This window comes from Salvelinus fontinalis, unplaced genomic scaffold (genome assembly GCF_029448725.1).
Source record: "Salvelinus fontinalis isolate EN_2023a unplaced genomic scaffold, ASM2944872v1 scaffold_0040, whole genome shotgun sequence".
Lineage (NCBI taxonomy): Eukaryota > Metazoa > Chordata > Actinopteri > Salmoniformes > Salmonidae > Salvelinus > Salvelinus fontinalis.
The window spans coordinates 599,104-613,991 of record NW_026600249.1 but is presented as its reverse complement, the minus strand read 5'-3'; the positions used below and the strand labels follow the sequence as shown (position 1 = coordinate 613,991).

At 47.0% G+C, this 14,888-nt stretch overlaps 1 protein-coding gene across 1 annotated transcript in view; it reads left to right on the top strand.

The window, feature by feature from the left end:
• The window catches only part of LOC129842427 (cilia- and flagella-associated protein 47-like), a 104,527-nt gene extending 95,514 nt beyond the window's left edge, over positions 1-9,013 (top strand). Inside the window, exons 56-60 of the mRNA XM_055910989.1 lie at positions 99-325; positions 2,737-2,917; positions 3,872-4,033; positions 4,220-4,388; positions 4,989-9,013. Of these exons, the coding sequence (XP_055766964.1) occupies positions 99-325; positions 2,737-2,917; positions 3,872-4,033; positions 4,220-4,388; positions 4,989-5,201 (952 nt within the window). The 3' untranslated portion in view covers positions 5,202-9,013. The remainder of the gene's footprint in view (positions 1-98; positions 326-2,736; positions 2,918-3,871; positions 4,034-4,219; positions 4,389-4,988) is intronic.
• The last annotated feature ends 5,875 nt before the right edge of the window (positions 9,014-14,888 follow it).

Sequence of the window (14,888 nt, the reverse complement as noted above, 5' to 3'; positions counted from 1 at the left end):
TGTGTGTGTGTGTGTGTGTGTGTGTGTGTGTGTGTGTGTGTGTGTGTGTGTGTGTGTACACATGCGCGTGTGTGTAACAGGTGTTTCTCTGTGTACAGGTGTGTGGAGGTAGAGAAGGGCCGGGTGCGTTTGGTCCGCTGGGTCTACCCCATCCATGGCATCCCCGAGGCCCCTCCTCAACCCTCTCATCCAGCGGTGATAGAATGTGAGGCTCGCGGTCGAGTGGAGGAGAGAGTGGAGGTGCTGTTGACGGGATGTGTTCCTGGCTCCTCCGTCAGCAACACAGACACACCTCTCAGCAGCGCCCCCTCCTCAGGAACCTCAGGTGAGATCACATCAACTTCACTGGAAGTTAGGTTTGAAGTGAGTGTGTGTTGTACATCATTGTGTGTGTTGTTGTGTGTGGGCCTGTACCCTGAGAGTGTGTGATGTGATTATGTGGCTAATTGTAATGCATCATTTCTGTCTCAACAGAGCATATCTAAGGTAACTTAGTCAGCTGACAATGTTCACAGTGTTCGTTAGCATGAGATGCTAACTCTGGTTGAGTGAAGTCCACTTGTTCAATCTTCTCCTTGTAGGATGTGTCTAATCTCCTGACAACACACAGATCATCCTGCTCCTTGTAGGATGTGTCTAATCTCCTGACAACACACAGATCATCCTGCTCCTTGTAGGATGTGTCTAATCTCCTGACAACACACAGATCATCCTGCTCCTTGTAGGATGTGTCTAATCTCCTGACAACACACACATCATCCTTCTCCTTGTAGGATGTGTCTAATCTCCTGACAACACACAGATCATCCTGCTCCTTGTAGGATGTGTCTAATCTCCTGACAACACACAGATCATCCTGCTCCTTGTAGGATGTGTCTAATCTCCTGACAACACACAGATCATCCTGCTCCTTGTAGGATGTGTCTAATCTCCTGACAACACACACAGATCATCCTGCTCCTTGTAGGATGTGTCTAATCTCCTGACAACACACAGATCATCCTTCTCCTTGTAGGATGTGTCTAATCTCCTGACAACACACACATCATCCTTCTTCTTGTAGGATGTGTCTAATCTCCTGACAACACACACCATATTGCTGTTTTGACAAAGTCAGGGTGGAGAGTGAGTGTGTGTGTCAAATCAAATACAATTGTATTTGTCACATGCTTGGCAAACAACAGGTGTAGACTAACAATGATATAATTAAGCAATAAGGCCTGAGGAGGTGTGGTACATGGCCAATATACCACGGCTAAAGGCTGTTCTTAGGCACATCTCAATGTGGAGTGCCTGGATACAGCCCTTAGCAGTGGTATATGGCCAATATACCACGGCTAAAGGCTGTTCTTAGGCACATCTCAATGCGGAGTGCCTGGATACAGCCCTTAGCAGTGGTATATTGGCCATATACCACAAACCCCCGAAGTACCTCATTGCTATTATAAACTGGTTACCAACGTAAATGTTTTGTCATACCCGTGGTATACGGTCTGATATACCACGGCTGTCAGCCAATCAGTTTATAATTACTTACAGGTCCTTCCCAACAATACAGAGAGACAGAAAGATAAATAATAGAAAGATAATAACACAAGGAATAAATCCACAATGAGTAACAATAATTTGGCTGTACACAGAGTACCAGTACAGAGTCAATGATAACCTGACTATATACACAGAGTACCAGTACAGAGCCAATGATAACTTGGCTATATACACAGAGTACCAGTACTGACTCAATGATAACTTGGCTATATACACAGAGTACCAGTACTGAGTCAATGATAACTTGGCTATATACACAGAGTACCAGTACTGACTCAATGATAACTTGGCTATATACACAGAGTACCAGTACTGACTCAATGATAACTTGGCTATATACACAGAGTACCAGTACTGAGTCAATGATAACTTGGCTATATACACATAGTACCAGTACTGACTCAATGATAACTTGGCTATATACACAGAGTACCAGTACTGAGTCAATGCTAACTTGGCTATATACACAGAGCATCAGTACTGAGTCAATGATAACTTGGCTATATACACAGAGTACCAGTACAGAGTCAGTGATAACTTGGCTATATACACAGAGTACCAGTACTGAGTCAATGATAACTTGGCTATATACACAGAGCATCAGTACTGAGTCAATGATAACTTGGCTATATACACAGAGTACCAGTACTGAGTCAATGATAACTTGGCTATATACACAGAGTACCAGTACAGAGTCAATGATAACTTGGCTATATACACAGAGTACCAGTACAGAGTCAGTGATAACTTGGCTATATACACAGAGTACCAGTACTGAGTCAATGATAACTTGGCTATATACACAGAGTACCAGTACTGAGTCAATGATAACTTGGCTATATACACAGAGTACCAGTACTGAGTCAATGGTAACTTGGCTATATACACAGAGTACCAGTACTGACTCAATGATAACTTGGCTATATACACAGAGTACCAGTACTGGGTCAATGATAACTTGGCTATATACACAGAGCATCAGTACAGAGTCAGTGATACCTTGGCTATATACACAGAGCATCAGTACAGAGTCAATGCTAACTTGGCTATATACACAGAGCATCAGTACAGAGTCAGTGATACCTTGGCTATATACACAGAGTACCAGAACTGACTCAATGATAACTTGACTATATACCCAGAGTACCAGAACTGAGTCTGTGTGTGTTTGTGTCCATCATGTGTTAGCAGCAGGCTTCAGACTGGCTCTAGAAGACTTCCTATGTGAGGTGTGTTATAACAGTGATGCTGAGCGGTCGCAGCTGGAGGGCTGTGTAACCCTGTCTCTACTGAACTGTCACAGAGACCTCCACTCTGGCATCGTCTCTCTCACCGTCAACCTCATCTTCACCCCTTACAAACCTCTCAGGTAACATACATCACATGGACACACACACACACACACACACACACACACACACACACACACACACACACACACACACACACACACACACACACACACACACACACACACACACACACACACACACACACACACACACACACACACACACACACACACACACACACACACACACTGTCTCTCAGCTCTGCACCTAGAAATCCAGGTAGCAGACTAACATCTGATAAAGTGCATTAGTTATAAATAATTACCCTTCAGTGACTGTGTCTATTTGTGTTCCTCTCCCCTCCCCCTCCCCCCTTCCTCCCCCTCTACCTTCCACTCCCCTCCACTCTCATATCCTCTCCCCTCCACCTCTCCCCCTCTACCTTCCTCTCCCCTCCACTCCCTTATCCTCTCCTCTCCCCCTCTTCCCCTCTATCTTCCTCTCCCGTTCCTTATCCTCTCCCCTCCCCCTCTACCTTCCTCTCCCCTCCACTCCCTTATCCTCTCCCCTCCCCCTCTTCCCCTCTATCTTCCTCTCCCGTTCCTTATCCTCTCCCCTCCACTCCCTTATCCTCTCCTCTCCCCCTCTTCCCCTCTATCTTCCTCTCCCGTTCCTTATCCTCTCCCCTCCCCCTCTCCTCCTCTACCCTCCTCTCCTATCTTCTTCACTCCTCTCCTCTCTTCTCCCCTCCTCTACCCTCCTCTACCCTCCTCTCCTCCTTTCTCCAATCCTCTCCTCTCCCCTCTCTTCTCCCCTCCCCTCTTCTCCTCTCCTCTCCTCTCCTCTCTTCTCTCCTCCTCTCCCCTCCTCTCCCCTCCTCCTCTCCTCTCCTCTCCTCTCCTGTCCTCTTCTACCCCTCCTCCTCTACCCTTCTACCCTCTTCTACCCCTCCTACTCTACCCTCTTCTACCCTTCTACCCTTCTACCCTTCTCCCCTCTTCTACCCTTCTCCCCTCCTCTCCTCTCCCTAGATGTTCAGCTGTGCTGGCGGTTCAGTGTTTAACAGGTGGGCTCTGGAAGTTTCCCATCAGCCTCATCTCCACCGAGCCGCAGGTTGATGATGTCATCACCATTAACGCTGCAGGGCTACACAAGACCTCTGCTGTGGGCTTCAGACTGACCAGCCAGACCAGGTCAAGCTGTGTGTGTGTGTGTGTGTGTGGGGTGGGGGGGTGTCTATGTGTGTGTGTTTCTCTGACCCTTACCCTATCTTTGTGTGTGTGTGTGTGTGTGTGGGGTGGGGGGTGTCTATGTGTGTGTGTTTCTCTGACCCTTACCCTATCTTTGTGTGTGTGTTTTCCTGCATGTCTATGTGGCAGGTACCCAGAGCCGTTCACAGCAGGGTTCCTGCCAGGTGGGGGCAGTGAATTCCAGGTGTGTCCCTCCTCAGGTGAGCTCCTCCCAGTGGGGTCAGCCGGTACCCTCCTCACCGTCTCCTTCACCCCCTCCATGTACAGCAAGAGACACCACGCTACGCTGCTGGTCCAGGTATGTCTGGCTAGTAACACACTACACTCGTATGAGAAAAAGGTGCTATCTAGAAGCTAAAAGGGCTCTTCGGCTGTTCCCATAGGAGAACCCTTTGAAGAACCCTTTTTGGTTCCATGTAGAAATAGAATTCTTTCTACAGAGGGTTCTTTCTACATAGAATCCAAAGGGGTTCTACCTGGAATCAATAATGGTTCTACCTGGAACCAAAAAGGGTTCTCTTATGGGGAAAGCCAAAGAACCCTTTTGGAACCCTTTTTTCTAAGAGTGTAGTGTAAGGATCAGGACAACAGATATAGACACACACACCTCACTGATTGACAGCTGCTTGTCCCTCCCCCAGACAGCAGATACACACACCTCACTGATTGACAGCTGCTTGTCCCTCCCCCAGACAGCAGATACACACACACCTCACTGGTTGACAGCTGCTTGTCCCTCCCCCAGACAGCAGACACACACACCTCACTGATTGACAGCTGCTTGTCCCTCCCCCAGACAGCAGACACACATACCTCACTGGTTGACAGCTGCTTGTCCCTCCCCAAGACAGCAGACACACACACCTCACTGATTGACAGCTGCTTGTCTCTCCTCCAGACAGCAGACATGCAGTGGACGTACGAAGTGAAAGGAATCACGCCTGCTTACACCCCACCCCGCTCTGCCTCCTCCAATGGGAACACCTCTTCCAGAGAACTCCCTCCCACTGATGTCTGCCAGAGGAACTTTGTGTCCCGGAACCTTCGTCTCCCAGCCATGGCTAACTCCTCCCCCATCAAACACAGAGCCTCCGCCTCGCAGAACAGATAGAGAGATCATTCTCACAGTACACACACACGCACACACACACACACACACACACACACCCCATTCCTGTGTCATTAAAATGATCATGCAGGAGGTTTGAATAATTAAAGTGCCTGTACTTCACCTCATTGTCATCATTAGATTTCTGTTAACCTCTGACCATATGGACATTCTGTTCTGCACTTGACATGACTTTGGAAATGTTCTCAAATGAGAGGTGTGTGTTCATATGCATGTGGGGTGAAATCCCTCTTGTCATCCAGGTCAGTGAACCAGGGGTCTTTCTCTCACCCTGAACTCCAAGACCGGATTATCTCCCCTCTCATTTCTTAGCCTGTCATTTAGTCTTAACCGGATGAAATAACAAACTCTGGTTTAGAGAGAGAGAGCGACATTATCTCATTTATTTAGGCAGCATTAATATTCACTTGTATTGATTATATCAGAGCGTAGGTTTGGATTAGGGAACAGATTGATCCTGATTATATCAGAGCGTAGGTTTGGATTAGGAAACAGATTGATCCTGATTATATCAGAGCGTAGGTTTGGATTAGGGAACAGATTGATCCTGATTATATCAGAGCGTAGGTTTGGATTAGGGAACAGATTGATCCTGATTATATCAGAGCGTAGGTTTGGATTAGGGAACAGATTGATCCTGATTATATCAGAGCGTAGGTTTGGATTAGGGAACAGATTGATCCTGATTATATCAGAGCGTAGGTTTGGATTAGGGAACAGATTGATCCTGATTATATCAGAGCGTAGGTTTGGATTAGGGAACAGATTGATCCTGATTATATCAGAGCGTAGGTTTGGATTAGGAAACAGATTGATCCTGATTATATCAGAGCGTAGGTTTGGATTAGGGAACAGATTGATCCTGATTATATCAGAGCGTAGGTTTGGATTAGGGAACAGATTGATCCTGAGTATATCAGAGCGTAGGTTTGGATTAGGGAACAGATTGATCCTGATTATATCAGAGCGTAGGTTTGGATTAGGGAACAGATTGATCCTGATTATATCAGAGCGTAGGTTTGGATTAGGAAACAGATTGATCCTGATTATATCAGAGCGTAGGTTTGGATTAGGGAACAGATTGATCCTGATTATATCAGAGCGTAGGTTTGGATTAGGAAACAGATTGATCCTGATTATATCAGAGCGTAGGTTTGGATTAGGAAACAGATTGATCCTGATTATATCTGAGCGTAGGTTTGGATTAGGGAACAGATTGATCCTGATTATATCAGAGCGTAGGTTTGGATTAGGGAACAGATTGATCCTGGATCGAGATTAGAAGGAAAACAGTCATTCTCTGAATAATAGACTTCAGCAGTAGACAATATGGAGTCACATTGACATCCCTTATGGATTAACACAAAACACTGTTTATGATTGCTGAGTGTAGGCTACTATATATGTCTGTTGTAAAGTCAAAAGTGATGAACATCTGGAGATTCTGGACCTGAGACTGTCTCTGTCCGTTATCACGTGGTACTGAACTCCACCTGAGACTGTCTCTGTCCGTTATCACGTGGTACTGAACTCTACCTGAGACTGTCTCTGTCTGTTATCACGTGGTACTGAACTCTACCTGAGACTGTCTCTGTCCGTTATCACGTGGTACTGAACACTACCTGGGACTGTCTCTGTCTGTTATCACGTGGTACTGAACTCTACCTGGGACTGTCTCTCTCCGTTATCACGTGGTACTGAACTCCACCTGAGACTGTCTCTGTCTGTTATCACGTGGTACTGAACTCTACCTGAGACTGTCTCTGTCCGTTATCACGTGGTACTGAACTCTACCTGAGACTGTCTCTGTCCGTTATCACATGGTACTGAACTCTACCTGAGACTGTCTCTGTCCGTTATCACGTGGTACTGAACTCTACCTGGGACTGTCTCTGTCCGTTATCACGTGGTACTGAACTCTACCTGGGACTGTCTCTGTCTGTTATCACGTGGTACTGAACTCTACCTGGGACTGTCTCTGTCTGTTATCACGTGGTACTGAACTCTACCTGAGACTGTCTCTGTCTGTTATCACGTGGTACTGAACTCTACCTGAGACTGTCCGTTATCACGTGGTACTGAACTCTACCTGGGACTGTCTCTGTCCGTTATCACGTGGTACTGAACTCTACCTGGGACTGTCCCTGTCTGTTATCACGTGGTACTGAACTCTACCTGGGACTGTCCCTGTCTGTTATCACGTGGTACTGAACTCTACCTGAGACTGTCTCTGTCCGTTATCACGTGGTACTGAACTCTACCTGGGACTGTCTCTGTCCGTTATCACGTGGTACTGAACTCCACCTGAGACTGTCTCTGTCTGTTATCACGTGGTACTGAACTCTACCTGAGACTGTCTCTGTCCGTTATCACGTGGTACTGAACTCTACCTGAGACTGTCTCTGTCCGTTATCACGTGGTACTGAACTCTACCTGAGACTGTCTCTGTCTGTTATCACGTGGTACTGAACTCTACCTGGGACTGTCTCTGTCTGTTATCACGTGGTACTGAACTCTACCTGGGACTGTCTCTGTCTGTTATCACGTGGTACTGAACTCTACCTGAGACTGTCTCTGTCTGTTATCACGTGGTACTGAACTCTACCTGAGACTGTCCGTTATCACGTGGTACTGAACTCTACCTGGGACTGTCTCTGTCTGTTATCACGTGGTACTGAACTCTACCTGAGACTGTCTCTGTACGTTATCTTGTTGTATTGAACTCTACCTGAGCAGAGAAGGGCCTGCTGTTGAGATCACAAGAGCAAAGTGGATTGGACCAGTGTATGGCTCTAGCTGACAGCTAGACAGGATTCAGTTACTGACCTAGTTCAGCCTGCACTAAACCAGCAGGCTGAACAAGGTTAGAGGGAGCTCAGAGCGCAGAGTTCCGAGTGTGTATATCACCTGTGAGAGCGATTAGCCAATCACGGCCAGGCACACGCTCCCACCGAAGAAACTGTCTCGCTCTTTGATGTGAAATGTAATTAATGCTGCAAAGCCCCTCTCCTCGCAGTGAGTATCCCCTGCCGTAAATGACAGGGGAGGGAGCGGGAGAGAGACAGAGACAGAAAGAGAGACACAGAGATAACAGGGGAGGGAGCGGGGGAGAGACAGAGACAGAAAGAGAGACACAGAGATGACAGGGGAGGGAGCGGGAGAGAGACAGAGACAGAGAGAGAGACACAGAGATGACAGGGGAGGGAGCGGGGGAGAGACAGAGACAGAAAGAGAGACACAGAGATGACAGGGGAGGGAGCGGGAGAGAGACAGAGACAGAGAGAGAGACACAGAGATGACAGGGGAGGGAGCGGTAGAGAGACAGAGACAGAGAGAGACACACAGAGATGACAGGGTTGGGAGCGGGAGAGAGACACAGAGATGACAGGGGAGGGAGCGGGAGAGAGACACAGAGATGACAGGGGAGGGAGCGGGAGAGAGACAGAGACAGAGAGAGAGACACAGAGATGACAGGGGAGAGAGACAGAGACACAAGCAGCTCTACTTTAGTGATGTCAACCTTCTCAGTTGACCTCTCTTCTGTCTCTCTGTCTCCATGCACTGATGACTTCAGAAACCTCTTTTCTCTTTATCCTCGTGGTTCCTGCCTCACTGAGAGACATCCCTGGCTGTGTTTCATAAGTGTGTTGACTTGTTTTCATATCTTTTCGGGACCAGAATCTCCTTTAAGAGTTAGGTTTAGGGTTTGGGGTAGGAGTTAGGTTTAGGGTTTGGGGTAGGATTTAGGTTTAGGGTTTAGGGTAGGAGTTAGGTTTAGGGTTTAGGGTAGGAGTTAGGTTTAGGGTTTGGGGTAGGAGTTAGGTTTAGGGTTTGGGGTAGGATTTAGGTTTAGGGTTTGGGGTAGGAGTTAGGTTTAGGGTTTGGGGTAGGAGTTAGGTTTAGGGTTTGGGGTTAAGGTTAGGTTTAGGGTTTGGGGTTAAGGTTAGGTTTAGGGTTTGGGGTTAAGGTTAGGTTTAGGGTTTGGGGTTAAGGTTAGGTTTAGGGTTTGGGGTTAAGGTTAGGGGTTAAGGTTAGGAGTTAGGTTTGGGGTTAAGGTTAGGGGTAGGGTTAGGAGTTAGTCACTGGGGTATAAATATGAGGTGACACACAGGCCAAGTTCCCATAGTCATCCATCACTATTGGAAAGATCTGAGAATACAGTGATGATGTGTGACAAAAGGTTGTTGAGCTGCACAAGTCAGGAAATGGCTGTAAGAAAAAAACTCAACAGTTGAAAATGCACATTTCCACTATCAGGGCAATAATTAAGAAGTTTACTGAAGATGTAAACAATGGGCATGGAAGAGGACGTGTGTCTATATTGACCCCACGCACAGTGAGGAAGATGGTTTGAGTGGCCAAAAAATCTCCAAGGATCACAGCTGGAGAATTGCAGACGTTAGTTGGGTCTTGGGGTCAGAAAATCTCCAAAACTACGATCAGACGCCACCTACATGACCACAATTTGTTTGGGAGGGTTGCCATAAAAACACCTTTGCTGTCATCAAACAACAAACTCAAGTGCCTACAGTTTGCCAAACGTTACTGGAACTTTCAATGGGACCGGGTTCTATGGTCAGATGAGACCAAAATAGAGCTTTTTGGAAACAAACACCAGAGGTGGGTTTGGTGTAGACAGAAAGATAGCCATGCAGAAAAGTACCTCATCCCCACTGTGAAGTATGGTGATGGATCTTTGATGTTGTGGGGCTGTTTTTCTTCCAAAGGCCCTGGACCACTTGTTAGGATACATGGTATCATGGACTCCATCAAGTACCAGCAGATATTAAATCTAAACCGAACTGCCTCTGCTAGGAAGCTTAAACTGGGCCGTGGTTGGATCCTCCAGCAGGACAATGATCCAAAGCGCACCTCAAAATCAACACAAAATGGTTCACTGACCACAGAATCAAGATTTAAGTGTTGATGCCGTAGCATGTAGATAATATCCCCATAATCTATAACAGACATAAAAGTAGCTTGCACAATTTGTCTTCTATTTTTAGAGGACAAACATGTCCTGTTTCTATAGAGGAAGCATAGCTTGATTTTTAGCCGTTTACAAAGTTTGTCAATATGCATTTTAAAAGACAGTTTATTATCCAACCATATCCCTAAGTATTTATATGCAGAGACCTGATTCATTCCGAAGGTTGCAAGTTTGAATCCCCGAGCTGACAAGGTACAAATCTGTCGTTCTGCCCCTGAACAAGGCAGTTAACCCACTGTTCCTAGGCCGTCATTGAAAATAAGAATTTGTTCTTAACTGACTTGCCTAGTTCCATTATTTTACTATTATTAAAGGTTAGATTTTTGTGAATATTTTAAATATTTTTTCCACAGCCCGTTTTGCTCATATTTACCAAGGGTGACAATATTAGTGGAGGGAACTGTAGGGAAAGATAGCCTACCTTTTTATGGTTGTTTGATCAATAGGACTGTAAAGTTCCCAAAAGTGAGAGGACTCAGAAATCCATTCGGGTGTATTTTGTGGCTTTTGCTGAATGCGTTCTAATGATCTAATGCGCTGTGCAACCGATGACAGGTCCTACTGCCTGTAAACACACAGTCCAGTTCAAAGTGAATGATGGCAGGTCCTACTGCCTGTAAACACACAGTCCAGTTCAAGGTGAATGATGGCAGGTCCTACTGCCTGTAAACACACAGTCCAGTTCATAGTGAATGATGGCAGGTCCTACTGCCTGTAAACACACAGTCCAGTTCAAAGTGAATGATGGCAGGTCCTACTGCCTGTAAACACACAGTCCAGTTCATAGTGAATGATGGCAGGTCCTACTGCCTGTAAACACACAGTCCAGTTCAAAGTGAATGATGGCAGGTCCTACTGCCTGTAAACACACAGTCCAGTTCATAGTGAATGATGGCAGGTCCTACTGCCTGTAAACACACAGTCCAGTTCATAGTGAATGATGGCAGGTCCTACTGCCTGTAAACACATAGTCCAGTTCAAAGTGAATGATGGCAGGTCCTACTGCCTGTAAACACATAGTCCAGTTCAAAGTGAATGATGGCAGGTCCTACTGCCTGTAAACACACAGTCCAGTTCAAAGTGAATGATGGCAGGTCCTACTGCCTGTAAACACACAGTCCAGTTCAAAGTGAATGATGACAGGTCCTACTGCCTGTAAACACACAGTCCAGTTCAAGGTGAATGATGGCAGGTCCTACTGCCTGTAAACACATAGTCCAGTTCAAAGTGAATGATGGCAGGTCCTACTGCCTGTAAACACACAGTCCAGTTCAAGGTGAATGATGGCAGGTCCTACTGCCTGTAAACACACAGTCCAGTTCAAAGTGAATGATGACAGGTCCTACTGCCTGTAAACACACAGTCCAGTTCAAAGTGAATGATGGCAGGTCCTACTGCCTGTAAACACACAGTCCAGTTCAAAGTGAATGATGACAGGTCCTACTGCCTGTAAACACACAGGCCAGTTCAAAGTGAATGATGGCAGGGCCAACTGCCTGTAAACACACAGTCCAGTTCAAAAGTGAATGATGGCAGGGCCAACTGCCTGTAAACACACAGTCCAGTTCAAAAGTGAATGATGGCAGGGCCAACTGCCTGTAAACACACAGTCCAGTTCAAAGTGAATGATGGCAGGTCCTACTGCCTGTAAACACACAGTCCAGTTCATAGTGAATGATGACAGGTCCTACTGCCTGTAAACACACAGTCCAGTTCAAAGTGAAGGGTTAAGGTTAGGGGTTAGGGGTTAAGGTTTCGTTGTTCGGGTTAGGGTTAGGGGTTAGGGTTAGGATTTGGGGTTAAGGTTTCATTGTTCGGGTTAGGGTTAGGGGTTGAGGTTAGGGTTAAGGTTAGGGTTAGGGTTTGGGGTTAAGGTTTCGTTGTTCGGGTTAGGGTTAAGGTTAAGGTTAGGGTTAGGATTTGGGGTTAAGGTTTCGTTGTTCGGGTTAGGGTTAGGGGTTAAGGTTAGGGTTAAGGTTAGGGTTTGGGGTTAAGGTTTCGTTGTTCGGGTTAGGGTTAAGGTTAGGGTTTGGGGTTAAGGTTTCGTTGTTCGGGTTAGGGTTAGGGGTTAAGGTTAGTGTTAGGGTTAAGGCTAGGATTTGGGGTTAAGGTTTCATTGTTCGGGTTAGGGTTAGGGGCTAAGGTTAGGGTTAAGGTTAGGGTTAGGGTTTGGGGTTAAGGTTTTGTTGTTCGGGTTAGGGTTAAGGTTAGGGTTAGGGTTAAGGTTAGGATTTGGGGTTAAGGTTTCATTGTTCGGGTTAGGGTTAAGGTTAGGGTTTGGGGTTAAGGTTTCGTTGTTCGGGTTAGGGTTAGGGTTAGGGGTTAAGGTTAGGATTTGGGGTTAAGGTTTCGTTGTTCGGGTTAGGGTTAATCCACAAAAACATGGATGTGTGTTGCTTGTGTGTGTGTGTCTGTGTGCGTGCGCCGAATCAGCACCTTGGACAGCGAAGGAATCTGACTTCTGGGTTTCAGCACAAGATAGTGGACAGCAATAGTCTCCGGTGCAGTCACTCCCCACTGAGAGAATCCCTGAAGATACTGTAACCTACATGAAAAGACGTAACCAGAGACGCAAAAAAATATTCATTCAGCCCTATATAGATGTATTCTGTGAGGAATGACTGTAGCACCTATATGACCTCTGTGTTCTGGAATCTGTCCATCCCATTGCTGTGTATCCACCTCTTTTTCAAACGCTTTTACAACACAAATGACATGCGATTCACTGCAGTTTACAGCCTAGACTAGAGGTTTGTACTCACTTGAAAACAATAATAACATTCTTCATTACCTTGTGTTGTTGTAGCCTGGGTAGGATACATTTCTTGTCAATAAAACCCTGAAACATACGGTAGCTTTTCCAGCTGCACATCCGGGGCGGGAACTGGGAGGGAGCTACATAGTGAACTGGGAGGGAGCTACATAGTGAACTGGGAGGGAGCTACATAGTGAACTGGGAGGGAGCTACATAGTGAACTGGGAGGGAGCTACATAGTGTACTGGGAGGGAGCTACATAGTGAACTGGGAGGGAGCTACATAGTGAACTGGGAGGGAGCTACATAGTGAACTGGGAGGGAGCTACATAGTGTACTGGGAGGGAGCTACATAGTGAACTGGGAGGGAGCTACATAGTGAACTGGGAGGGAGCTACATAGTGTACTGGGAGGGAGCTACATAGTGTACTGGGAGGGAGCTACATAGTGTACTGGGAGGGAGCTACATAGTGTACTGGGAGGGAGCTACATAGTGAACTGGGAGGGAGCTACATAGTGTACTGGGAGGGAGCTACATAGTGAACTGGGAGGGAGCTACATAGTGAACTGGGAGGGAGCTACATAGTGTACTGGGAGGGAGCTACATAGTGAACTGGGAGGGAGCTACATAGTCTATTGGGAGGGAGCTACATAGTGTACTGTGAGGGAGCTACATAGTGAACTGGGAGGGAGCTACATAGTGTACTGGGAGGGAGCTACATAGTGTACTGGGAGGGAGCTACATAGTGTACTGGGAGGGAGCTACCTAGTGTACTGGGAGGGAGCTACATAGTGTACTGGGAGGGAGCTATATTGTGAACTGGGAGGGAGCTACATAGTGTACTGGGAGGGAGCTACATAGTGTACTGGGAGGGAGCTACATAGTGTACTGTGAGGGAGCTACATAGTGTACTGTGAGGGAGCTACATAGTGTACTGGGAGGGAGCTACATAGTGAACTGGGAGGGAGCTACATAGTGTACTGGGAGGGAGCTACATAGTGTACTGGGAGGGAGCTACATAGTGTACTGGGAGGGAGCTACATAGTGTACTGGGAGGGAGCTACATAGTGTACTGGGAGGGAGCTACATAGTGTACTGGGAGGGAGCTACATAGTGTACTGGGAGGGAGCTACATAGTGTACTGGGAGGGAGCTACCTAGTGTACTGGGAGGGAGCTACATAGTGTACTGGGAGGGAGCTACATTATGAACTGGGAGGGAGCTACATAGTGTACTGTGAGGGAGCTACATAGTGTACTGTGAGGGAGCTACATAGTGTACTGTGAGGGAGCTACATAGTGTACTGTGAGGGAGCTACATAGTGTACTGGGAGGGAGCTACATAGTGAACTGGGAGGGAGCTACATAGTGTACTGGGAGGGAGCTACATAGTGTACTGGGAGGGAGCTACATAGTGTACTGGGAGGGAGCTACATAGTGTACTGGGAGGGAGCTACATAGTGTACTGGGAGGGAGCTACATAGTGTACTGGGAGGGAGCTACATAGTGTACTGGGAGGGAGCTACATAGTGTACTGGGAGGGAGCTACATAGTGTACTGGGAGGGAGCTACATAGTGAACTGGGAGGGAGCTACATAGTGAACTGGGAGGGAGCTACATAGTGAACTGGGAGGGAGCTACATAGTGAACTGGGAGGGAGCTACATAGTGAACTGGGAGGGAGCTACATAGTCAACTGGGAGGGAGCTACATAGTGTCCTGTGAGGGTGCTACATAGTGAACTGGGAGGGAGCTACATAGTGTACTGGGAGGGTGCTACATAGTGTACTGGGAGGGAGCTACATAGTGTACTGGGAGGGTGCTACATAGTCAACTGGGAGGGAGCTACATAGTGTACTGGGAGGGAGCTACATAGTGTACTGGGAGGGTGCTACATAGTGTACTGGGAGGGAGCTACATAGTGTAC